A 26,612-nucleotide genomic window follows, 5' to 3' on the forward strand; every position below is an offset into this window, starting at 1 on the left:
ACATCTTTATTGGAGTATAATTGCTTTACAATGGTGTGTAGGTTCTGCTTTATAACAAAGTGAATCAGCTATACATATATCCCCATATCGCCTCCCTCTTGTGTCTCCCTCCCACCCTCCCTATCCCACCCCTCTAGGTGGTCCCAAAGCACCGAGCTGGTCTCCCTGTGCTGTGTGGCTGCTTCCCACTAGCTATCTATTTTACCTTTGGTAGTATATATATGTCCATGCCACTCTCTCACTTCATCCCAGCTTACCCTTCCCCCTCCCAGTGTCCTCAAGTCCATTCTCTACATCTGCATCTTTATTCCTGTCCTGCCCCTAGGTTCGTCATAACCATTTTTTTTTTTAGATTCCATATATATGTGTTAGCATACTGTGTTTGTTTTTCTCTTTCTGACTTACTTAACTCTGTATGACAGACTCTAGGTCCATCCACCTCACTACAAATAACTCAATTTCGTTTCTTTTTATGGCTGAGTAATATTCCATTGTATATATGCACCACATCTTCTTTATCCATTCATCTGTCGATGGACACTTAGGTTGCTTCCATGTCCTGGCTATTGTAAATAGTGCTGCAATGAACATTGTGGTACATGACTTTTTTTTAATAATGGTTTTCTCAGGGTATATGCCCAGTAGTGGGATTTCTGGGTTGTATGGTAGTTCTATTTTTAGTTTTTTAAGGAACCTCCATACTGTTCTCCATAGTGGCTGTATCAATGTACATTCCCACCAGCAGTGCAAGAGTGTTCCCTTTTCTCCACACCCTCTCCCACATTTATTGTTTGTAGATTTTTTGATGATGGCCATTCTGACCAGTGTGAGGTGATACCTCATTGTAGTTTTGATTTGCATTTCTTTAATGATTAGTGATGTTGAGCATCCTTTCCTGTGTTTGTTGGCAATCTGTATATCTTCTTTGGAGGACTGTCTGTTTAGGTCTTCTGCCCATTTTTGGATTGGGTTGTTTGTTTTTGTGATGTTGAGCTGCATGAGCTGCTTGTATATTTTGAGATTAATCCTTTGTCAGTTGCATCATTTGCAAATATTTTCTCCCATTCTGAGGGTTGTCTTTTCATCTTATTTATGGTTTCCTTTGCTGTGTAAAAGCTTTGAAGTTTCATTAGGTCCCATTTGTTTATTTTTATTTCCCTTAATCTAGGAGGTGGGTCAAAAAGGATCTTGCTGTGATTTATGCCATAGAGTGTTCTGCCTATGTTTTCCTCTAAGGGTTTTATAGTATCCGGCCTTACATTTAGGTCTTTAATCCATTTTGAGTTTATTTTTGTGTATGGTGTTAGGGAGTGTTCTAATTTCATTCTTTTGCATGTAGCTGTCCAGTTTTCCCAGCACCACTTATTGAAGAGGCTCTCTTCTCTCCACTGTATACTCTTGCCTCCCTTATTAAAAATAAGGTGACCATATGTGCGTGGGTTTATCTCTGGGCTTTCTATCTTGTTCCATTGATTTATATTTCTGTTCTTGTGCCAGTGCCATACTGTCTTGATTACTGTAGCTTTGTAGTATAGTCTGAAGTCAGGGAGCCTTATTCCTCCAGCTCCATTTTTCTTTCTCAAGATTGTTTTGGCTATTCAGGGTCTTTTGTGTTTCCATACAAGTTGTGAAATTTTTTGTTCTAGTTCTGTGAAAAATGCCATTGGTAGTTTGATAGGGATTGCATTGAATCTGTCGATTGCTTTGGGTAGTATAGTCATTTTCACAGTGTTGATTATTCCAATCCAAGAACATGGTATAGCTCTCCATCTGTTTGTATCATCTTTAATTTCTTTCATCAGTGTCTTATAGTTTTCTGCATACAGGTCTTTTGTTTCCTTAGGTAGGTCTGTTCCTAGGTATTTTATTCTTTTTGTTGCAATGGTAAATGGGAGTGTTTCCTTAATTTCTCTTTCAGATTTTTCATCATTAGTGTATAGGAATGCAAGAGATTTCTGTGCATTAATTTTGTATCCTGCTACTTTACCAGATTCATTGATTAGCTATAGTAGTTTTCTGGTAGCATCTTTAGGATTCTCTATGTATAGTATCATGTCATCTGCAAACAGTGACAGCTTTACTTCCTCTTTTCTGATTTGGATTCCTTTTATTTCTTTTTTGTCTCTGATTGCTGTGGCTAAAACTTCCAAAACTATGTGAATAATAGTGGTGAAAGTGGACAGCCTTGTCTTGTTCCTGATCTTAGAGGAAATGGTTTCAGTTTTTCACCACTGAGAACAATGTTAGCTGTGGGTTTTTCATATATGGCCTTTATTATCTTAAGGTACGTTCCCACTATGCCTACTAAATGGGTGTTGGATTTTGTCAAAAGCTGTTTCTGCATCTGTAGAGATGATCATATGGTTTCTCTCCTTCAATTTGTTAATATGGTTTATCACATTGATTGATTTGTGTATATTGAAGAATCCTTGCATCCCTGGGATAAACCCCACTTGATCATGGTGTATGATTCTGTTAATGTGCTGTTGGATTCTGTTTGCTAGTATTTTGTTGAAGATTTTTCCATCTGTGACATACAGTTTTTGACATATGTCTACACCCAGGAACCATCACCACAATCAAGATAAGGACCGTATCCGTCATCTCCGAGAGTTTCTTCCTGCCCCTTTGAAACCCCTCCCTCCTGTCTTTCTGCATTCCCACCCCGACCCTTAGCAATCACTGGTCTGCTTTCTGTCACTATAGATGAGTTTGTAGTTTTAAAAATCTATTTAAATGGAACCAAACAATAAGTACTTTTTTTCTAGCTTCTTTCATTCCGTGTAATTATTTTGAGATTCATCATGTATCAACAGTTTATCCTTTTATATTATTGAGTAGTATGGAGAATAGTGTATCCACTGTATGGATATACCACATTTTGTTTATCCATTCTCCTGCTGATGGACATTTGAGTTTCCAGGTTTTTGTTGTTACAAGTAAAGCCCTGAGGATTCATGTGTAAGTCTTTGTATGGAGATGTGTTTTCTTTTCTCTTGGGTAAATATATAGGAATGGGATAGCTGGATCATGATTGGTATATGTTTAACTTTTTTAAAAAGTGCCAAAATGTTTTCCAAAGTCTTTGCAGCATTTTACATTCCTCCCAGCAGTCTCTGAGGGTTCTATTTGATTTATTTTTCTTTTTGGCTGTGCCATGCAGCATGTGGGATCTTAGTTCCCCAACGAGGGATCGAACCCACACCCCCCTGCATTGGAAGTGCAGAGTCTTAACCACTGGACTGCAGCAAAGTCCCAATCTTTGAGGGTTCTAGTTGCTAGACATTTTTGTCAGGAGGTTCAGTAATACAATTTCATTGATGCATGGACTGATGAATGAATGAACAGATCCAATACTGATGTGGGCTATTTCTTCATTCCTCTGACAGAACCACACAATCCCCCAGAGGGTCCTCAGTGTGTTATAATTTCCTTTATTTACTTCATTAATTTTTATATGTTATTGTGGCTCCACCTCCCCAATACCATTCTTCTTCTGTGAGTTACTAGATATCTCTCCTATTGTTTTTCTGTGTCAGCCTATATTGGTTTTGGGCTTTAAGGGTTTACAATTTATATATGAACAGTGCTGTTTCTCCTTTTATGATGTTAGTTTAAAGCACTCTGTCATACTGTGAAATTTGTTCTTTCTTGACCTTAAAAAAATGAGAGTTTTGGGGCTTCCCTGGTGGCGCAGTGGTTGAGGGTCTGCCTGCCGGTGCGGGGGACATGGGTTCGAGCCCTGGTCTGGGAGGATCCCACATGCTGCAGAGTGACTGGACCCGTGAGCCACAACTACTGAGCCTGTGCGTCTGGAGCCTGTGCTCCACAACAAGAGAGGCCGCGACAGTGAGAGGCCCGTGCACCGCGATGAAGAGTGGCCACCACTTGCCAAAACTAGAGAAAGCTCTCGCACAGAAACGAAGACCCAACAGAGCCAGAAATAAATAAATAAATAAAAGCTGAGCTGATGTCCTTCTGAAAAAAAAAAAAGAAGAGAGAGTTCTAAGCCAGGAATAGAGCCTACATTTCTGTCAGGCCATGAGCCAGGAAAGAAAAAGTAGTGTTTTTATACCATCGCTATAGCTAGCCATTCATTGTTCAAGGATCTCTTTCAACTAGAAGAGGGTAGAAACCTGCCCTACCCCTACACTTCCTTCCCATCACACTTTCTTGTCCAGGCTTTTTTTTTTTTTTTTTTTTTTTTTTTTTTTTTTTTTTTTGCAGTACGCAGGCCTCTCGCTGTTGTGGCCTCTCCCGTTGCGGAGCACAGGCTCCAGACACACAGGCTCAGCTGCCACGGCTCACGGGCCCAGCTGCTCCACGCATGTGGGATCCTCCTGGACCGGGGCACAAACCCGTGTCCCCTGCATTGGCAGGCGGACTCTCAACCACTGCGCCACCAGGGAAGCCCCAGTGTCTCATTTTTTAAGATCCTTGGAGCAATCCAGGTTTCTTCCGACTTCACCTCTTCCTCTCACATCTGCCTCAGAAGGAGTGGGGCGCTGGCAGGGGCTTCCAGCATGGTTTGGATGTGTGCTGCTGTAAGGCAACCCTGCCGGGGCTGTGCCTTCCCAGTAACCTGCTGCCACTCTCTGTGCCTGTCTGATCCTCCGTTCAGCAGTGAGAGAATTCTTCAGCCCCACTTGAATCTGAGAATCCTTTTTCTCATTCTGAGAGGCATGGAACATTGTTGCTCTTGCTCCTGGAGGTCCAGATTCGGCTTTGGGAAAGGGCTGCATGCTTGGTCCTACGGAATATTTCCACATAGAGCAGAAGGGTAGGTCTTGGACTTATGGAGGGTACATAATTCCCCTAGAGCATCTAACAGTAACACCACAGACTCTGAGTTAAAGATTCCTGACTGGAGTAATCTGTTCATCTCCGGGTCTCTGTTTTTTTGTTCTGCAAATGAGTACTTCAATTAAAAGGGACGTTCAGATGCCAGTATTGCAAAGAAATCTTGGGTACTGCTCAGAGCTTTTTAGCTCTTTCATGTTGGAATAAAACAGCACCTGTAGCTGCTTATAAATTCAGACTGAAACCGCAGAATGCATTTCGGGACTCAGTAGAGCATAGGTTCTTAGCACAGAAAGAATTCAGCAAGAGGCAGAGTGACAGGTAAAGAAAGAGTTTATTAGTATAGGAGGCTTGTGAGGGGTACAAGAGGTGCGAGAGGGCTCTGCTCCTAGCACTTAATGGGTTACGTTTTTATAAACAAAGGAAAAGTGGGGAGGGGGAAGAAATCCACTTTCTTCCTCATTCTTGAGTAGACATCAAGCTTCCCTCATCACCTCCTCCTCCATGTCGGACAGGGGAGTTTTCTTGTCCCTAGTGGTCAAACCAGGACGGTCATGGCGCTATTCAAATCAGCAGAAGGATGATAATGTATGCTAAAATATGGTAAGTCATCTCAGGTTTCAGTGTAATGAGGGTCTTCTACTTTGGAATGTCACCTTTCCCTTATATTTTTGTTTTTAGCATGTGCAGAGGAGCATGTCCTAGGGATCATTAACTTACCTCAACCAGCAGGATGCAGACATCATTGACTTGATGTATATTTTTGTTGTTAGTTTCGTTGTTAAGCAAGCCTGCTTTGTTTCATGATTTTCCATTGCTTTCTTGAGTGATCATTAACTTACAATGGTTTCCCAAAGCTCCCTGAAGTTCCCTGTCTATCTATAATCCCCTAGTGGGATTTTTAACTAGCTATTTGATTTTCCTACTGTATCTCTATCAAGACTAAACACACACAAACTAACAGTGTAAGACTAACTTTTTTTTTATAGGCATTTTATTTTATTTTATTTTTTTACATCTTTGTTGGAGTATAATTGCTTTACAATGGCATGTTGGTTTCTGCTTTATAACAAAGTGAATCAGTTATACATATACATATATTCCCATATCTCTTCCCTCTTGCGTCTCCCTCCCTCCCACCCTCCCTATCCCACCCCTCCAGGCGGTCACGAAGCACCGAGCTGATCTCCCTGTGCTATGCGGCTGCTTCCCACTAGCTATCTACCTTACGTTTGGTAGTGTATATATGTCCATGCCTCTCTCTCGCTTTGTCACAGCTCACCCTTCCCCCTCCCCATATCCTCAAGTCCGTTCTCTAGTAGGTCTGTGTCTTTATTCCTGTCTTACCCCTAGGTTCTTCATGACATTTTTTTTTCTTAAATTCCATATATATGTGTTAGCATAACTTTTAAAAAATTGTGATAAAATAGGCATAATGTAAAATTTACCATCTTAACCGTTTTCAAGTGTACCGTTCAGTGGCATTAAGTACCTTCACGTTGTTGTGCAGCCATCACCACCATCCATCTCCTGAGCTTTTTCATCTTCATCTTTCTGAAACTTGGTCCCCATTAAACAACTCCCCTTTAACAAAATCAAAGGATATAAGATTAACGTAAAAAAATCAAGTTTCTTTCTATATGGTAGCAAATAGAAAGACTTGTCTTTTGGTTTTATGACAATAGCAAACTGTATTTGATAAGGGGTAAATATCTGAAGTATAATATATAAGGAACTCCTACAATTCAGTAGCAAAAAAAAAAACACCTGATTAAAAAAAATGGGGAAAGGACTTGAATAGACATTTCTCCAAAGAAGATATACAAATGGCCAATAAGTATATGAAAAGATGCTCAACATCACTAATCATCAAGAAAAGCTTGCCTTTTTAGCACCCAGCTGATTCTAAGGCAGAGCCAGGCGGGAAACACGGCTCTGTATCATTGTCACACTCACTGCTTACTTGCTGACGTTACCCTGCCAGCCTCTTCTTTGGATGCCTGACAGAGAAGGGCTCAATAAAGTTTTGTTTTGTGTTAAATAGCCAGTTGTTGGCAGGCAGAAGATGTATGGAGATGGATTGCAAGGTAGGAAGTTTGTCTCAGAATGGGGTACTTCCCATGAGTTGGGCTCACAATCAAAGGACGTGTAAAAGGAAAGAAAAAGTGCTGTGAAGTTGGGAAAGGAGAAGATGTTGGTGAAACAGTTCCATTAATTCAATGTATTTTGCTTTTAGGGAAGATTCTGCTTTGGAGGGTGACAGAAAGCAAGAAACAAGGATGTCGGTAATGGAATCACTTTCATTGTTTTGGGGCAGTCCTTCCCATGTTTTAGTTATTTGCATACCATCTTCAAACTTTACCATTACTCTGCTCTTTGTTTCTCAGTTAAATTTATCTTAAGCTTGTTTTATTTATTTATTTTTCTTTCCTCACTTCTATTTTTATTTTTTAATAGATCTTTATTGGAGTATAATTGCTTCACAATACTGTGTTAGTTTCTGTTGTACACCAAAGTGAATCACCCATATGCATAAAGCATTTCACTTTGAAATGGAAAGTCAGCATTAGTTGTAACAAATAGTTGGTAAGCCCCCAAATAAATATGACGGAGAATAACAAAGTTATATTGAATTGTACTTTTCCTTGTATTAGGCCTTGAGCCAAAAGTCTGTTCTTGCTTCGTTAAACAAAAAAAAAAGATTATGAAGTAGAAGAGAAATATTAAAGACCTACTAGCAGCTGAGATTTACTCTGAATAGAATCAGAAGTGTTAATGAATTGAAAAGAAATTTTTTGCTCTGAGTCAGTGACGTGGTTTTGTTCCTGTGTGTGCCCGTTTCCATCTCTCCGTTGTTGTTCTTGCTTTGGGAAGCAGAGTTTAAGTCTATTGTCAGTACGTTAAAAAAAAATGTATAGACAGTAAATGAAATTAATTTTTCTAAAATAAGAGATCATGGGCTTCAAACAAATTAAAGCTCTTTCTGACTTTCTTTTAGCGGTGGTTCTCAGTCCTATGGGTTAGTGTTTTGAAGTTAGTGTTGGCCCAGTAGTCAGGTGCATCAGCTTTTGGAAAGTTATCTACCATCTCTACAGCTACAAGTATTTGATGAGAGAGGATTGTGTCTCTTTTACTATAGCCGCTTGGTGGAGAACTAATGAAATAATCATCCTCTTTTTCTCCCTTCTCCTTACTTCTGTGCCCTTTCATTATGGAAGAAAGCCCAGTCTTCTAGAAGAAGGAGTTATTTCTCTTTTGTCTAACTTCATAGTCATATGTTTAATTGCACATAAATGGTACTAACGTCCTTTTAATAGTTCTCATTTATCACTGTGTTTGTAAAAGTCTAATTATAGGAAACACCTCTTCTCGGAGAGTAATGAAGACTCAAGTACTAGTGCCAGTGAACTGTCTTGGACCAGTAACCAAAAAAGGAAATCCCTAAAGTCATATACTAATAGAAAAAAGATAAGAACCAGAAGTAACATAAAAAGTAAGTTTGGGGCTTCCCTGGTGGCGCAGTGGTTGGGAGTCCGCCTGCCGATGCGGGGAACACGGGTTCGTGCCCCTGCCCAGGAGGGAGGATCCCACATGCCGCGGAGCGGCTGGGCCCGTGAGCCATGGCCGCTGAGCCTGCGCGTCCAGAGCCTGTGGTCCGCAACAGAAGAGGCCACGGCAGTGGGAGGCCCGCGTACCACAAAAAAAAAAAAAAAAAAAAAAAGTAAGTTTGGTGTGTGTTTTCTTTCCAGTCACTTTTCAAATAAATTATCAGATATTAATTTTTCAATACGTGATGGGAGCAGTGGGTGCCAAAGAGATGTGATCATGTGGTCCTCCTTCCCTTGTAGATGGGAAAGGGAAAATGTACATATGTAAAACAGTATGAAAGAATATGGAATTGACCAATAATTGTTAAATTTGAGCCGTGGATAAATGGAGTAAGGAGTTCAGATAAGAGGAATCTGGCGTAAGCTGAAATCAGGAAAAGCTTCAAGGAAGAGCTGGGTGGGACCTCAGCTAATCCTTGGGAGAAGAGTAGGATTTGAAGAGGTGTGGAGAAGGGGAAGCATTCTAATTAGGTAAAACTAGAAAGACGTGAGAACAGCATTCAGAACAGGATCTGGAGCAGAGAATTCATGCTGGGTAGTGAGGAACAAAGGTGGGTAATTAGATCATAAGAGCTAGACATTTCAGCAAGCTGTGGGAAGTGGGAATTGCTTCTAGTGTGTATTTGGGTATTTCTTATAAGCAAACTTACCCACTGTACTCTTATTCCCTTCCATTCTAGCCTTGCCACTTTTCCCCCTCAGTAGTGGCAGTGACCTTGAGAAAGATGAAGTAAGTAAATTTTGTCTGGGCTGCCGTGTGCCCTCATGGTGTAAGCTTGAAACAAGCTGATCTCTTTCAACCGCCTTTATTTCTCAAAAAACTCCTTTCTGAAATATGAGAAGAATAAACCAGTGGTTTACTAGTATGTGAACCACTTTCAATAAAAATTTCAAGGACTTCTAAACATTTTATATGAATCTTGGGTAAAAATTTAGGATCTTTTTTCATCGGTTGCAGATTTGTTGCAAGATGTTTATTATGAACTAAGCTTGAAATCTGGGCTCTTCTGACTTCCTGCAAATGTATGCTTTTTTGAATTTATATTTTAAAATAAACTTCCTGGTTTAATTCTTCCATTAGTTCTCAGTTTGTTGACATGTTACTCCCAAAGATTTTAATGATTTAAACATTTAAGTCTTTATTTTGCAAGCAGTTGAAATGCCTTCAGCCATTTCAAATATTGAATAAGCCTTGAAAGTTTCTTAATTCCTCTCACTTATCCTTGTTTTATATCAAAGTAGTTAAGAACATGGACACGAGTGTCCTCCGGGCCAATTCAGAGCTTAATTTATCATGCTTTTAGCTGAATTACCTCTCTAAGCAGTTGGCTTTTGTCCTTTGTCAAATGAAATTAGATAGATAGTATATATAGTAGAGTGTGTGTATATATATACTGTATATATGATATTTTATATAAAACATGTAACATATATAATCATGTATGTATGATATGTATTATATATAATTGTGCACATATACTTTATATGTACAAACTCTATATACTTATATTAAAAATACATATATGTACATATTACACATCTAATATATGTACATACATGTATGTACATATATTTTATATACATGTATCTACACACACACACACACACAAACTGCAGAATATAGTGCGAAGTCTTTAAGAGTTTTCGAAGGGCAGCTGCTGGGATTCTCAGGGCATGAGCAGCGCCCTGCTTGCGTGTACAGAAATAGAATGTTGTTAGTGCCCTAACAGTAGCTCGTCATCTGCCCTCCCTGCCCGACCTGCCTTCTGCCATCAGCCTGGGGGCGCAGGGTGCCGCCTTCTGTGAGGCTAAGGGACACTCATGTTCTGAGGTGACCGAGAGAGTTTATAGCTCAAACCTGTGAGCCAGAGCAACTACCTAAATATTTGTTGAATAGTTCAACCTGAGACAAGGAGTTATCAGTTAGAAATAGGCCAAAAGAACAGTTTTTAGCGATATACAGCTTTTTAGAAAAATAGGTACCAAAGAAGAAACAGGAAAGCTTTGAGAATCCATCAATTTAAGGTGTGCAACTGACAAGAAGTCTGTGCTGATTTTCAGTGAGGGCACTGCTGACTTCATACAGACATTGGTATCTAGAACTCACTTCTCTGTGCTGGAGTTTAAGAGAATAACTTAGAAGCAGGGCTTGGCAAACGTTTTCTGTGAAGGGCCAGATACTAAATATTTCAGTCTTTTCGGGCATATGGTTCCTGTAGCAGCCATTCAACTCTGCCATTGTAGCGTGAAGGCAGCCATGGACGATACTCAGATGAGGGGATGTGTTGTGTTCCAGTAACACTTATATTTACAAGAACTTTATTTACAGTGAGCTGTAGTTTGCTGACTCCTGAATTAGAGCAGTGGTTCTCAGACTTTAGTGTTCAGAATGACCGGGATGGCTTGCGGAAATGCAGATTGCTGGGTCCTGTCCCCAGAGGTTTTGATTGAGCACGTTGTCACTGGGGCTTGAGAATTTGCCCTTCTGTCAAGTTCTCAGGTGTTGCCGAGCCTGTGGTTTGGGAGCACACTTTGAGAACTTTGACTTGCAGTCATCAGTTGATGCCTGACCTAATGTGCTTCCAACCCTGCGATCTTATGGTCTTACTGGTTTTTTCAAATGGAGCATATCCAATACCTAATCATTTAAAAAGGATGTTGGAAATGTCTTGGAATGTTTCGATAACATTCACAACCACTCAAAACAAGTTAACACTTTATAAAAAATACTATATTTCAGGCTAAAATTCTAACACCATTACGGAAAGATACCTCTAGACAAAATAATGTCACACCTCCAAAAATTTCTGGAACGGAATTTCAGAGTAGTTCTGCCTTTTTAACTCCTGAAGATTCTGCCCAGAAGATAGGTATGTGATTTTCTGTCAATCTACGTAGAAAAAATTATATTTTGGGAAAGGTAGTTTGAAAAAGAAAAATGTATTTTAATATCTGTTGAAGAAAGTGTGAAAGTATGATTGATCTTCTCTTTTATGCCCTCATTAACAAAAGACAGAGGACATTGTTTTAATTCTGTTTTAACATTTGAGATCAGCTTGTGCATAAGAATTGCTGGTATTCTTCCACTTTAAAAATAACAAGAAGCTCAAATGATGATTTATTGCAAGGGTTGGTAAACTTTTTCTGTAGAGGACCAGAGTAATTGCTTTTTGCTTTTTGGCCCCTAGAGTTTCTGTTGCATCTATTAAGCTCTGCATTTGTACCTCCAAATGAGCCACAGACAAGATGTAAACCAATGGGCATGGCTGTGTTTCCATAAAACTTTATTTATAAAACCAGGTGGCAGACTGGATATGGCCTGAGGGGCCAGAGTGTGCCAACCCTTGACCTGTAAGGTTTATCTCAGCCCCCGCTGTATTTTATGAAAACAATTCACATCTTTTTTAAGTTGGTAAGAGTAGGGATTTTGTTTTCTTCACCTATCATTTTAGAGCATTGCACGTTGGCAGGCACATGATGGCATTAGCAAGCACGTGACTGCCAGCCTCTTAATTTGGCTGCCACTGGAAGAAAAGAAGTGGGGAAAGGAAAACAGGAGAGAGGGAAATATAGCAGGAGAGAGGGAAATATAACAGAGAGGAAGAGGAGTAAGGGAGTGCATCTAAGAGAGGAAAGAGAAGGACCACGTTGAGGTGGCAGAGTCCTTGCTGTGTGTTTGGGGCCAGATGGGCAGGTACTAAAGGTGCTGCCCTAGTAGGTAACTGGCTATTCATTTTATCTACAGACCTGTAACCCCTAATACCCATGCATGCCCTGCAAGATACAAAGTGGTTTTTGGTTGGGGTTTTTTTTTTTTTTTTTTAGAACTGTGTCCTTTTGCGGGAGGTAGGGCAGTGGATGTTGAAATTTAATTTATAGACTGATAGTGAAATGTTATTGCCTCTCAGTGTGTTTATTCCCTTAAAACTATTCATTCTCTCTAATGCTCAGAACTTCAAAGTCCCCCCGCACCAAGCGATCTCTCTTCCTTGGAGCACTCAGATGTTGAAGAAAATGTATCTGAGGTATTGTACTATTTAATTGTTGGTTATTCATCGGGTTTTCCAGAATTAATATTATATTTGCTTAATGTACTAGCTTATTCCTTCTTAAGGGATAATGTAGCACCATGTGTTTCTTATTTCGACATGAATACATGTATTTGTGGCCTTTTTTTTTTTTTTTTTTAAAGACTGTGACCCAAGAGTCATTGGTGAAAAGTACTGGCTTCAAACATAAACTGCAAAACTTGGAAGACAGAGGTGAGAGAATTCTGAACTTCTTTCTGCAGAATAAAGCAAAATTAATCTGATTTTGGCAGACTGGGCTGTTATTCAAATTGAGGCAGATACAATCACTATACAGAGTGACAGTTGCCAGGCCTTGGAGAGGGCAGTGCCATCTGCTTAACCAGCTCCAAATGTGCCTGAAGGTCAAGGGGAGGAGCAGAGGTTTTCACTCAGGAACAAGAACGTCTGTGTCAAGAAGCATATAGCCTGGGACACAAGTCCCATCAACCGGCATGCCTCCTCTCCCACCCCACAGAAGGCAGTCGCCTACTATTATAGTGTTGTCGCTTTCTCCCTTTAGATCTGTTAGCGTTTGCTTAAAATGCTTAGGTGCTGTGACATTGGGTGCCTATATTTACAGTTGTTACATTCTCTTGATGGGGTGACCCCTTTATCATTATGTAATGAACTTCTTTGTCTCTTGTTAAATTTTTTGACTTTAAAGTCTGTTTTGAATGATATAAGCATAGCTATTCCTGCTTTCTTTTGATTTCCACTTGCATGGAATATCTTTTTCCATTCTTTCACTATGAGCCTGTGTGCATCCTTAAAGCTGAGTTGAGTCTCCAGTAGGCAGCATATAGTTGGGTCATAGTTTATCCATATAGCCACTCTGTGCCATTTGATTGGAGAATTTAATCCATTTACATTTCTTTTCTTTTTTTAAATGAATTTTTATTGCAGTATGGTTGCTTTATAATGTTGCGTTAGCTTCCACTCTCCATTTACATTTAAAGTAATCATTGATTTGTAAGGACTTACTAATGCCTTTGTATTAATTGTTTTCTGGCTGTTTTGTTGTTTCTTTTAATTTCTTCCTCTCTTGCTGTTTTCTTTTGTGGTTGATGATTTTCTATAGTGGTATGCCTTGATTCCCTTTTCTTTATTTTTTATGTATCTACTATAGATTTCTGCTTTGTGTTTACCATGAGGCTCACATAAAACATTTTCGAGATACAGTTTAAGCTGATAACTTCTATTGCATACAAAACTCTACCGTTTTTCTCTCCCCACCCACATTTTATGTTTTAGATGTTATAATTTATCTCTTTTTATATTGTGTATCTATTAGAAATTATAGCTATAATTATTTTAAATATTTTCACCCTTTGACCTTTATTCTAGAGTTCATTAACACACCACTGTATTACAATATTACAGTATTCCAAATTTGAATATATACTTTACCAGTGTGTTTTATATTTTTTAATATATTTTCATATTACTAATTAGTGTTTTTTCATTTCTTTTGATAAACTGCTTTCCACACTATTTGTAAGGCAGATCTAGTGGTGATGACTCCCTAAGCTTTTATTTTTCTGGGAAAGTTTTAATCTTTCCTTCATTTATGAAGGACAGCTTTTCTAGGTAAAGTATTGTTGGTTGGCAGTTTTTTCTTTCAGCACTTTACATGTATACATTATCCCACTCTTTTTTTGCCTGTAAGGTTTCTGCAGAGAAATCTGCTAATAGCGTTATGGGTGTCCCCTTGTATGTGAGAAAATTTTTTTCTTTTGCTCCTTTTAAAATTCTCTCTGTGTGTTTGATTTTACACAGTTTCGTTATAATGTGTCTTGCAAAAGATCTTTGTGGGTGAATCTTTTGGGGGTTTGAGAGCTTCATGAACTTGGATGTCCAAATTTCTCCCCAGATTTTGGAAGTTTTCAGCCATTATTATTATTAAAAAAATAACTAATTGATTAATTTTTGGCTGCGATGGGTCTTCACTGCTGCGCGTGGGCTTTCTCTAGCTGCGGCGAGCGGGGGCTACTCTTCGTTGCTGTGCGCGGACTTCTCATTGCGGTGGCTTCTCTTGTTGCGGAGCATGGGCTCTAGGCACAAGGGCTCACTCAGTAGCTGTGGCTCGTGGGCTCTAGAGCGCAGGCTCAGTAGTTGTGGCTCATGGGCTGTACAGCGCAGGCTCAGTAGTTGTGGCTCACGGGCTTAGTTGCTCCACGGCATGTGGGATCTTCCCGGACCAGGGCTCGAACCCATGTCCCCCTGCATTGGCAGGCAGTTTCTTAACCACTGCGCCATGAGGGAAGTCCCTATTTTTTTTAATTTTTAAATTTTATATTGGGGTATAGCCGATTAACAGTGTTGTGATAATTTCAGGTGCACAGCAAAGCCACTCAGCCATACGTATACATGCATCCATTCTCCCCCATCGGCCATTATTTTTTAAAATAGCTTTCTGCCCCCTTTCCCTCTTTTATCCTTCTGGGACTCCAATAATGTGTAGATTGTTTCCTTTTTTTTAAATTGGGATATCATTGACATGTAGCATATTAATTTCAGGTAGCATATTAATTTCAGGTGTATAACAATGATTTGATATTTGTACATATTGTAAAATGATTACAACAATAAGTCGAGTAACATCTATCCCCACAGGTAGTTACATTTTTTTTTTCTTGAGATGATAGCTTTTAAGATCCACTGTCTCAGAAACTTTCAAATACACAATAAAGTATTAACTACAGTCACCATCCTGTCTGTACATTACAGCCCTAGGACTTATTTTGTAATTGGAGGTTTGTACCTTTTCACCCCCTTCACCCATTTGCACCCCTTCACCCACCTCTGGCAACCACCAGTCTGTTCTCTGTACCTATGAGTTTGGTTTTGTATTTTGTTTTCCTTTTCGATTCCACATATAAGTGAGGTCATACAGTATTTGTCTTTCTGTCTGATTTATTTCACTTAGCATTTTGCCCTCAAGGTCCATCCATGTTGACACAAATGGCAAGATTTTATTCTTTTTTACGACTGAATATTATCCTGTTGTATATATATACCACATTTTCTTTATCCATCATTGGACACATATTGCTTCCATGTCTTGGCTACTATAAATAATACTGCAGTGAACATGGTGGGTACATATATATTTTCAAGTTAGTGTTTTCATTTTCTTCTGTTAAATACAAAGAAGTGGAATTGCTAGATTATATGGTAGTTTCATTTTTTAATTTTTGGAAGAACCTCCATACTGTTTTCCAGAGTAGCTGCACCAATTTACATTCCAACTAACAGTGCACAAGGGTTCTCTTTTCTCCACATTTTCACCAACACTTGTTATCTCTTGTCTTTTTGATAATAGGAATTCTAATAGGTGTGAGTTTATCTCGTTGTGGTTTTGGTTTGCTCCAGTCATCGGTGCACCTGTTGGCTGTCTGTATGTCTTTGGAAAAATGTCTGTTCAGATTCTCTGCTCTCATTTTAATCGATTATTTGTTTTTTTGGCTATTGAATTATATGAGTTCTTTATATATTTTGGATAGTAACCCCTTGTCAGATGTACGATTTGAAAACATTTTCTTCCCTTTTGTAGTTTGATTTTTCATTTTGTTGATGGTTTTCTTTTCTATACAGAAGCTTTTTAGTTTGATGTAGTCCCACTTGTTTATTTTCATTTTCGTTGCCTTTGCTTTTGGTGTCAAATCCAAAAAATGATCATCAAGATGTATGTCAAGGAGCTTACAGCCTGTATTTTCTTCTAGGAATTTTACGATTTCAAGTCTTACATATAAGTCTTTAATCGATTTTGAGTTAACTTTTGTGTTTGGTGTGAGATCGTGGTCCAGTTTCATTCTTTTACACGTGCCTGTCATGTTTTCCTAACACCATCTATTGAAGAGACTTCTTTTTTTCCATCGTATACTCTTGGCTTCTTTGTTGTCAATTAATTTGATTGTATATGCCTGGGTTTATTTCTTGGCTGTCTATTCTATTCCATTGATTTCCCGGTCTCTTTTTTATGCCAGTACCCTACTGTTTTATTACATCTTTGTAACGTAGTTTGACATCAGGAAACATGATGCCTCCAGCTTTGTTCTTCTCTCTCAAGATTGCTTTGGCTATTCGAGGTCTTTTGTTGTTCCATAGAAATTTTAGGATTGTTTGTTGTGTTTCTGTGAATTGTTTCTATTAATGGTATAGTTTGTTTATATTAGTGCTATCACATAGTCCATATAGGCTTTCTTACTCTCTTTTATTCTTTTTCCTTTGTTCTCCTCTGACTGGATAATTTGGATAAATGATCTGCCTTTGACACAGATTCTTCTTCTTCTGGATCAGGTCTGCTGCTCATATTCTCTATTATTGCATTTTTCATTTCACTTTTGTATTCTTTCGCTCCAGAGTTTCTGTTTGGTTCTTTTTCTATTATTTCTATTTCTCTATTACACTTTTCATTTTTTTTTTTTTTTTTCGGTATGTGGGCCTCTCACTGTTGTGGCCTCTCCTGTTGCGGAGCACAGGCTCCCGACGTGCAGGCTCAACGGCCATGGCTCACGGGCCCAGCCGCTCCGCGGCATGTGGGATCTTCCCAGACCGGGGCACGAACCCGTGTCCCCTGCATCGGCAGGCGGACTCTCAACCACTGCGCCACCAGGGAAGCCCCTAAACTTTTCATCTTGTTTGCTTATTGTTTACCTGATTTTATTGAATTGTCTGTGTGTGTTCTTGTAGCCTACTGAGCTTCCTGAAAGCAACTATTTTGCAGTCTTTACTAGGCAAATTGCAGAGCTCCATTTTCTGTGGCGGTCCATGACTATATAATTATTGGGGTTTGGGGGAGGTGTCACGTTTCCTTGAGTTCTCACGTTCCTTGAAGTTTCGCGTTGCTGTCTTCATATTTGAAGAAGCAGTCACCTCCTTTAGTCTTTGCTGACTGGCTTCAGGAGAGAAATACCTTTTGTCTACTAGGGATTCTGAAGCTTTCTCAGACCTTTCCTATGGCTCTGCCTGCTCCACACTTTGCTTTTTCCGGGGTACCTCTGCAGATCTCGCTTTCTCTGGAATCTGCATGGCCAGGCCAGGTGCTCCCAGCCTCCTGCTGCTTTCCCTAGGGCAGTGGTGGATGCTCAAGCATGTGTGCTTAATCCCCATCCTGCTGAATAGGGCTGGCTGTCTACAAACACTCACAGTCATTGCCCCTGGGGTGTGTGTGCAAAGTGAGCCAAGCACAGGCTGGGGCTGTGTATGGGTGAGGCACATGGATTGGTTGCGCTGTCCATGGTCCAGTTGCGGGGGCATCCGTAGCTGAGGCCTCCCCAGCAGCTCATGAGTAGGCTTCCTAATGGAGTCCCTGAAACAGTAGGATCTGCATCCGTTTGATGCTCCGTGAGAACCCTGGATTCTGTTCTCCCAGCCACTCCCCACCCCCGAGCCATGTAGTGTCCCTCAGTATTCTGGATGGGGCAAGCAAGAAACGGTCTTCTTTGGCAGGGTCCCTCACAGCTGGGGAATACGAGCGCTCCCTCAAACCCTCTCACCTTCCCCAGTGGAGAAGTCATGAGCTAAGAGGGTCTCTCTTGGCCCTGAGCTGTGCTGCCTTTGAGCAAGTGGTGACGTGGCTCAAGCGAAAGTGTCCTTGTTACCCTCTTCAGTGCAGCCAATCTTGCATTTTTTTCTTCCTCAGAGAGTGTGCTACATCTTCCCCACTGGACTCTCAGACTTCCACAAAGGCCACTCTGTCAGTAGGTGATTTTCAAAATTGGTGTCCTTTGGGGGAAAACAGTAGAAAACTCCTATTCTGCTATTTTGCTCATAGACTGTTGTTTTAATGTTTACCCTGGAACTTTGGATATGCCGTGCTCCCAGAACTGCAAGCAAACGGGATGATTACTCATGATTTTGCATTTTGCCCTCATGTACCTTCTTGGAGAGGCCTCCAGAATCGGGAAGGAGTCAGGAGGATGGCTTCTTTGTTCCAATGGTGCTATGATTGCCTAGTTTGGTGCCTGGCACATAGAGGCATTCAGTGAATATTTGCCAAGGAACCAGAATAAGAAACTTAGAAAATGCTGTCATTTAGTGACGAACCTCTGCATAATTCCATATTGAATAATCATTTATACATAGTCACAACTAAGTATTATGAATTGATTTACTGATTTTTAAAATGCATTAATCCAGGCAGAAGTTATTTCAGTACTCCCCGTCAGACTGAGGAATTCAGCGATAAAGATTGTCTTTAATTTTTCATATTCTCGGCATAGTACGCATTGGTAGAAAAAACAAAGGAATTGGCGCTAGGAAAGTGCCTCCACAGGAAGGATATTTTGGTAAAGAAGACTATTCTCGCTCCGGTGAAGGTTGTTGGCCTTTTATCATTTTAAGCCACAGGGTGTCACCTCAGAGTAAGATTTTTTTAAATGCCGTAATTTAGGAGAGCTTGGGTATTAATCCTAGGGTTGATTCTGTGTAGCGCTAAAAACCGTTTTATCAGAAGTATGAGTAAATAAATGTAATATAGACACCACATTATTCTCTACAGCCTGTGCCCAAAATAAGTTCAGAAGCTCCTCAGATGGCAAAAGTCTTCAATTCTCATGGCAATGAAGACAGCTGTGTTCAAAAGCAAGCACGCACTCCTTCTACCAGCCACCCACAAACGAGTTAGCATTCATTTGAGATCACTCTAGTTTCAGCCACGGTGTGTTTACTGCTTGTGTTCATTTTTGAAGTGCTGTGTGTACATAGTTTTAACCCCTTTATGAGAATGTCAAAAAGTCCTGGTTATAAGAGGCATGCCGTTACCATGGAAACAAAGCTGAGCCAACTGCATCACTTAGGACCTGCATCCTTTAACGAGTGCACTGATTTCCCTAGGGGAGCCTGTTCTCTCTGGAGAGCCATTCCTTTGTTTCAGGTAAAGTACTTAACAAGATTGCCTCTTCAAAAAGGGTTTTCTGTGCCAGATTATTTCCATGTCCCTGAAGTGGTCCATACGGATGATCCCTGTTTAGTAGGTTCACAAATTCCAAGCAGCTCATTCAGGGGGCAACCAGCTTATTTACACAGTGTTCCTGGATTCGTCTCTCCATTGAAGGTAAACATTGTCTGTTCCAGCAGACGCCCTGCTTTTCCACGGGTGGTGCATTAGCATGATACATCGAAATTCAAGGCCATGCTTTGAGCTCTTGCTACAAATATGTTGTCAGAAGAGAAAAAAAAAAAAAAAAAATCCGGAAGGGACAGAACAGGCAGCAAGGAAAGAAATGTAAAGAAACGTAGTAGTTGTTCATCGGCGCTTCGTTGGGGCCTGGCTGGGATCCTTTCTAAGTGGTTTCTTTGGGCCCTGACTGGGATATGGACACCATGTGAGATTCAAGCATGAGCTCCATTTATTTTGAGGCTGGAAGAGGACAGTGCTGTGTCTGGATTCTTTCTTTGATTTTTAAAAATCATTTAGCCTTGACACAGTGCAACTCCCTAGAAAATATCCACCCATACTTTCAAACAAACACACCTAATCTAAGAGCAGTGAGAAGAGAGAGTGGCACCTCTCAAAGCTGAGAGCTTTTCTTATGCTTTTCATTTTATTTTATTTTATTTTTTATTAGAGGGGCTGATTGTGGGCTCTTTCTTTTCCAAGTGAGAATGTGACCTCTACCGAAGTTTTCAGTTTATGAAAACTCTATTATAGCAAAGCAACTAAGGTGTCCCATGAAGGTCATCATTCATATATGATCATTTTATCTATATATCTGGTATTATTAATTTAGTTCTTTCTGCATTTGGTCATCCTTTTCTCTCAATTAGATATTTATTATCTCTCTTGTTTTACCTCTCATTTTGCTATTTCCTTTTTGTTTCTTTAATAGAAAATAATCTAAGTTGACATTTAAACCTAAGTTACTCATTTTTCTTAAAAATGTATCTTCTGTTTTACCACAGGGCATGAACTATTTTAACATTGACGATTCTCTGTTTTGCATAATTTTAATAGCAAATTTCTTTTTCTTTTCCTTCTGTCACTTTGATGTTTATGACTGGTATTTCCTACTCTGGTGCTATTTCTAAAAATTAGTATTTTACAGTTCCTCCCAAAAGGTAGTTTTAGCAGATCTTAAAATACTAAATTTTATTAATTTCAGTTTGTTATTTATGTAGTAGGTATTTGGGTCTCTAAGGTTTTTGATATTCCTGTATCTCTACCCTCACTGCTAGTATAAGATAATTAGAATACATTCTTGTTTTACTAAGATCCTTTTTTAGGATATAAGATACATCTTATTTTGTAGAATCTTGGATTTCTGGAGCATTTACTCACTTATTCATTCTTTCATTCAGTGAATGTCTACTGATGTCTACTATGCACCAGCCGCTTTCCTACGTGTTAGATATTCTAGTGAACAAAACAGACAGCATACGGGCCCTCACTGGACCTTACCTTCTAGTGGGGGAGACATAATACCCAAGAAAAGTGAAATATGTAGTATATTATATTGTGATAGAGGCTAAGTCAAAATTAAGCAGGGAAGGGGATTTAAGAGCTAGAGGGTTGGGTTGAAATTTTAGTTTGGATGGCCAGGGGGAAACCTTAGTGTAATTATGGGGGGGTGGGGGGAGGATGCAACTCAGAAGATCGGCAGGTGCAAAGGCCCTGAGGTGAGAGTGGCCCAGGGTCTGAGGAGCTGGAAGGAGACCAGGGTAGAGCAGTGGAATGCAGAAGGGGAAACTTGCCTCTTTGCTTTCCTACCATCTGCCCACCATTTTGCCCAGCTCCCTGCACATAGTAACACTCAAATATTCATTGAGCAAATTCATGAAATTAAATTCCAGAACTTTCAGGGGGGAAATCTGTAGTGACTAGCTAGATGTGGGAGGAGAGAGGGAGAGCAGATGTCTTCCCAGTTAAGTGTGTGTGGCGGGGCTGAGTGTATGGTGGGGAAGAAAGAGCAGCTGGGGTGGGGAGGAATGGAAAAGAGTGGGGTTTTTTTTTTGTTTTTTTTTTGCGGTACGCAGGCCTCTCACTGTTGTGGCCTCTCCCGTTGCGGAGCACAGGCTCCGGACGCGCAGGCTCAGCGGCCATGGCTCACGGGCCCAGCCGCTCCGCGGCATGTGGGATCCTCCCGGACCGGGGCACGAACCCGTGTCCCCTGCATCGGCAGGCGGACTCTCAACCACTGCGCCACCAGGGAAGCCCCAAGAGTGGGTTTTGAGCGGAGATGTTGGGTGGGCAGTTGGAAACACAGGTTTGCTGCTCGAGAGAGCTCGGGCAAGAGAGGCATTTGGGGGATGCCAGTTGAAGGGATGGGACTGACGAGCTCCTCCCGGGAGCTGGCCTTGGACAGTCTCCGTGTGGGGATGCAGAGAGGTATGGATGCTTTCTGTAGGCAGAGCCTCAGGCCTTGACGGTGGGAGAGAAGAGGATGGTAAAAAGCAGCAGTCGGGCCTGGTGCTAGTGCACTATTGACAGGGATAAGATGCCACTGATGAGACAGAGGGCCCGGATGGGGTGAGGACATGTTTGGTGTGAACTGAACATCAAAATAAAAGATATTGTACTTTTTATTTCCCTACCCCTATCTTTCCCCTCCCTGCCCCCCTCTCCCCACTGGAACCAGTTTCTTCTCCACATCTGTGAGTCTGTAAGACGTACAAACTATGAGGTATAAAATAAGCTACAAGGATATATTGTACAACATGGGGATATAGCCAATATTTTATAATAACTATAAATGGAGGATAACGTTTAAAAATTGTGAATCATTGTATTGTACACCTGTAGCTTATCTCACCTTGTACAGCAGCTATACTTCAATTTTTTTAAAAAAGAAAATGTTTAGTAAATGCTGAACTGAAAACAGAATCTGTATTTAAATCTCATCCGCGGAGGCTCTCAGTCACTTGAGCTCGCGAGGACCCAAGATGAGCTCCTTATGAGGCAGCTGTCAGTTCGGTGCCGAAGCTCCTGTGTCACCAGCAGGTGGCGCCCTCCGCGGGGTGAACCGATGAGCTTCCAAGGGCCAGTCGGCCTGGAAACCTTGCCCCCTTGCTCTTTAGTCCAGAGCCCTGGAAGTGGGTTTGATGCCAACCATTACTGCTTTTTGTTTGACGCAGGCTGTATCCTGCTCAGGGGAGTGTTCCTGAACGTTACTGAGCTCGTCAAAGGGAGGCACGTTCCCGTGGGTCCTCTTTCAGGCACCGGTAGACTGAGTGCTTTGATACTTGCGTTGTTCTTAGTCAACATGCCACATGATAAGCAATTTGTAACAAGCAGGGAATGAGTTTCGCTTGCTGCTCATCAAGGCTAGATACTAACTGGCAGAAAGAGAGCGAGATAAATTTAGGACCCAAGAAACGTGTGTGTGTGGTTATCAGTGAACTGCGCTTGCCTTCAGACAGAACAGATGGTCATTTCGCTAAGGGGAAACAGTCGCGATTGGAAGAAGGTGATGCTCCAGGATGCCTTTCCTCAGTGGCAGAAGAAACAGACTTGGCAGGTAACGTTGTGCACCCAGCCAGCCGGTCAAGAAAGAATGTGGCAAATGTGTAAGCCCTGAATGTCCCAACGTGAATTACGAGGCAGTTCCAGTTTTAAGATCGTAGTAGCTGCAGGACCCTGAAAACTAAGCACTTTGTCCTTTCAGAGACAAGTGCATTGCTGCACAAATTGTAGATAAAAGCAAGCACTATCTCCTCCTGGCAATTTGATTTCTGCCTCTTAATTCTTAGTGGCGATTTTCAGGGCCTAGGTCTCTGCTTTAGGTGATGATTATTAGCTAAATTTTTGAGTTAAAAATATGCACTCTGTACAAATGAAGGAGACTGATCTGAAAAGGCTGCATATGTGGCGGTGGCCTTCAGGATGAGTGACACTATGATACTTTGAAACAAAAGGCTCCGAGAAGGCAGATTTGGAAGCCCTAAGGTACTAGAGGGCTGTGGCTTAGAGCCAGGCAGCCCGGGTTCCAATCCTGGCGCTGTCGGTGTGAGCTTGCACCGGCTACGTGATATCCGTGTTAAAAGTGGGCATTAACAGTGCCTGTCTCACTTGGATTTTGTGAGAATTAAATGAGTTGATACATACAAATCCCTTAGAACAGTGCCAGACCCCTCATGAGCCCTCGTAAAACTCCTTGGCTCCCAGAAGCTGTTATGCCAGCATTGCCCCTAGAAATGCCCTACCCGTCACATCCTCCTAAAATCCTCTTACCACACCTCAGCCTGCTTCTTAGCCGTACTCTCAGTTGCTCTGATTTAAAGTGCTGGGAAAGTTTGGATGAAATGAGCACTTGCCAGAGAGTGAGTTTTCGTGGGAGCAGCAGGAAGCATCCGCTGAGGACTCTTGCCTCAAGCTGGGCTGGTGGGTCACGGCCAGAGTCAGCCCCGCTGCAGTCACAGCCGGGCAGCCAGTGGGGCGGCTGTGGATCGCATCTGTGCTTCCAGATGACTGTCCACACTCTGGGCAGCGGGGGGACCGAGCACACCTATTTTGAGACCTGTGTTAGTTTTATTTCATGTTCTATTCTTCTTGTTCAGAAGGCATTTCTACCTCATCCTTAAAAGTTATTCCAGAGAACTTGAAAGGTTCTGCAATGATCACCACCTTTGAAAACTTCACTAGAGAACTGAAAAGAAAATACGAGGTAACGGTCCACTAAAAATGAAAAGCTAGCTCGCTATGTGTTTAAAGTAACAGGTTCATATTCATTAATACCATTGTTGTCCTTCCTGTGTGAAGGTGTCCCTGAGTCTCTGGGGAGGTAGGTTTGTCTTAGCTGTGGTCACTGACTTTAGTGCCTTTGTGAATTGTGGAAATAAGACAGCTATTCCACGTCCATTTGCTACCATGGGACCAGATGGACCGATATGGAAAGGTTTGGTTTTGTTGATTGCATTCTCAGAAAACTGGACAACCAGGAAGCAGTGATTTGGTCACAGTGATAGACAAGAGAAGGCAAGGCGGGGGGACCATGTGGATGAGAGAGGTGTCTGGGAGAAAGAAGGAGGTGACCGTGGGCAGGTGGTCAGCTGAGTGGTGGCCAGTTGAGACACCGCACATACAGCCTGTCACAAAACCTTGCCTGCAAGGTGAACTTTGAAACCACTTCCATCCCCTCCATTTTGTCCTACTATTTATAAATCCCTACTGAGTTATTTATTAGCACATTTGAGAAAAGTATCTTACCCTAACATAGATTCATTGAACTAACTTGGAAGATCTCCAATCTTATTCTCTGCGGTACCAGTGTAAGCTAATTTATCATGGAAATTGGTTCATGATATTCAATATGTGTATCAGTAGCTTGAATATAAATTTTACTATTTTTAGCTTATTGTCCTTTATGGGTATCAAACCTGAGGTAATACACGAAGTGTGTGGCATGGTGTCTTATTACAGTTCTTCAGTGATAATGTTTGCTGTGAATGTTATGTGCAGGCAACATCTTTTTAATACAAAGCCCACACCCAATTTGGGTAGTTATGTTTAAGCCAAACATGCTCATTTTGTTATTGTGTGGTTTAGCTTAGGTACAGAAGGAGCCCACTTTATTCAGAAACTGCAAAGCAAGCACCAAATTGCCTAACAAAACTTTTAAACCAGATACATCTGTGCAGGTAAGTGTTGGGTTCAAAACAAATTTATGGATTTGGGATCCCTCACAAACAATATTTCCAAGGGGAAAGAAGAGAAAGGAGACGTATATTTTTCAGACAAGAACCGTCTAGAGAAAAATATGAAGTTATCTTTGCAATAAGAGTAAAAAGGTCTTGTGTCACATCCAAGTGGTCCCAGTGAAATTCGTTGCTTTTGTTTTTTTCAGACTGAATAAACTAGAACAGTTTCACACTTTAGTTCTTCAAGAGCTGAGCAATCTTGAGAAGGATATTGGGGGTCTGCAGCGCCTTGAGGAGGATGTTCTGGTAAGTTCTTTTTGTTTGGAACATTCTCTTTGACTTAAGAGGGTCTGTTCCCGGGTAGGGTAACTGTCAACCGCTTCAACCAACCAACCTTTTGTTCAATTTTAGGAATTTTGGGGGAAACAGTCTGATGATCTGAAATCATTCTGTGAACTGCAGCTGCTGAGGTATTTATTTATTTATTTTTTTAACAAGCATTCTTTCTAGAAGTATCTTAGTTGATACTAACCAGCCACTTCCGTGGTTCTCTCTGGGCACAGGGCGTGCCCTGGGATGTCGCTCAGGAAGTATACATTTTGAAAAGCATAAACAGGACCATCCGAATTTCAGTGTTTTTTGATACAAAGTGTTTTCTTTTTAAGCAATATTTTAAAAAATTAAAATAGATTTTAAGAAAAATATAGAGGTTTCTGTGTGAACAGTTGATTTTCATTTAAACTGAATTGTGTTCTTGAAAGAACATATTCTATACACCTTATATGTATGTAAATATTTTAAACATATATATGTATTTTCAAACAACACATGGGTTTATCTTGCTGCATGTTTTCACTGTGATTAGTCAGTTATAATCTGAGGCTGCTGTTTCTATCCGTTTGGACCACTGTTCCTCTTTCTAGAGTGTAGGGAGTCGGGGAATGGAGAGTGGAGCCCTTCACTCCACTGCCTGTGCCCTGGGAGAAATTCTAGTGTTTTCTTCCTGCTTGAATTAAAAGGGATCCCTATATAAAGTTATAATGGGTAAAGCTTTCTCTACCAGTTGAGCATCCGCTTTTATCACAGAAATGTAAGTCACGTGGTTTTAAAAAGGATATTATTTTTTTCCTTTTAAAATATTTATTTATATTTGATAAATTTATATTTATTTATTTATATTCATATATTTATTATATATGACCAGGGATCGAACCCTCGCCCTCTGCATTGGAAGCTCAGAGTCTTAATCACTGGTCTGCCAGGGAAGTCCCCAAAAGGGTATAATTCTGATCACATCATGTATTTCAAACCAGAACAACAAAAACTGTCAAAATTTGAGTTATCCATTCTGCTATTTACTCCAGTTAACATAATGAATAATAATGGCAGCATAGTCTATAGATTTTCAAAGTTCTTTCATACACACATCGTCTTCCATGTACCATTATACATGATGAAAGTGGATATCCATTTAAAATCTCTTCACTGAATGCCCTTGGTTGGTTATGAATGGTTCTCAAACTGGTTGGAATAAGATCTCCTAACACTTTTAAAATTT

At 40.7% G+C, this 26,612-nt stretch overlaps 1 protein-coding gene across 1 annotated transcript in view; it reads left to right on the forward strand.

The window, feature by feature from the left end:
- Positions 1-26,612, forward strand: part of SYCP2L (synaptonemal complex protein 2 like) — a gene marked incomplete at its 5' end in the record, with an annotated part of 59,177 nt that overhangs the window by 28,685 nt on the left and 3,880 nt on the right. The window contains 9 exons of the mRNA XM_082664792.1: positions 7,037-7,085; positions 8,146-8,293; positions 12,360-12,433; positions 12,601-12,670; positions 22,834-22,935; positions 23,975-24,081; positions 24,963-25,054; positions 25,261-25,360; positions 25,466-25,524. Coding sequence (XP_082520918.1) covers positions 7,037-7,085; positions 8,146-8,293; positions 12,360-12,433; positions 12,601-12,670; positions 22,834-22,935; positions 23,975-24,081; positions 24,963-25,054; positions 25,261-25,360; positions 25,466-25,524 — 801 coding nt within the window. The remainder of the gene's footprint in view (positions 1-7,036; positions 7,086-8,145; positions 8,294-12,359; positions 12,434-12,600; positions 12,671-22,833; positions 22,936-23,974; positions 24,082-24,962; positions 25,055-25,260; positions 25,361-25,465; positions 25,525-26,612) is intronic.

This window comes from Grampus griseus (genome assembly GCF_964374135.1).
Source record: "Grampus griseus genome assembly, chromosome: 10".
Classification (NCBI taxonomy): domain Eukaryota; kingdom Metazoa; phylum Chordata; class Mammalia; order Artiodactyla; family Delphinidae; genus Grampus; species Grampus griseus.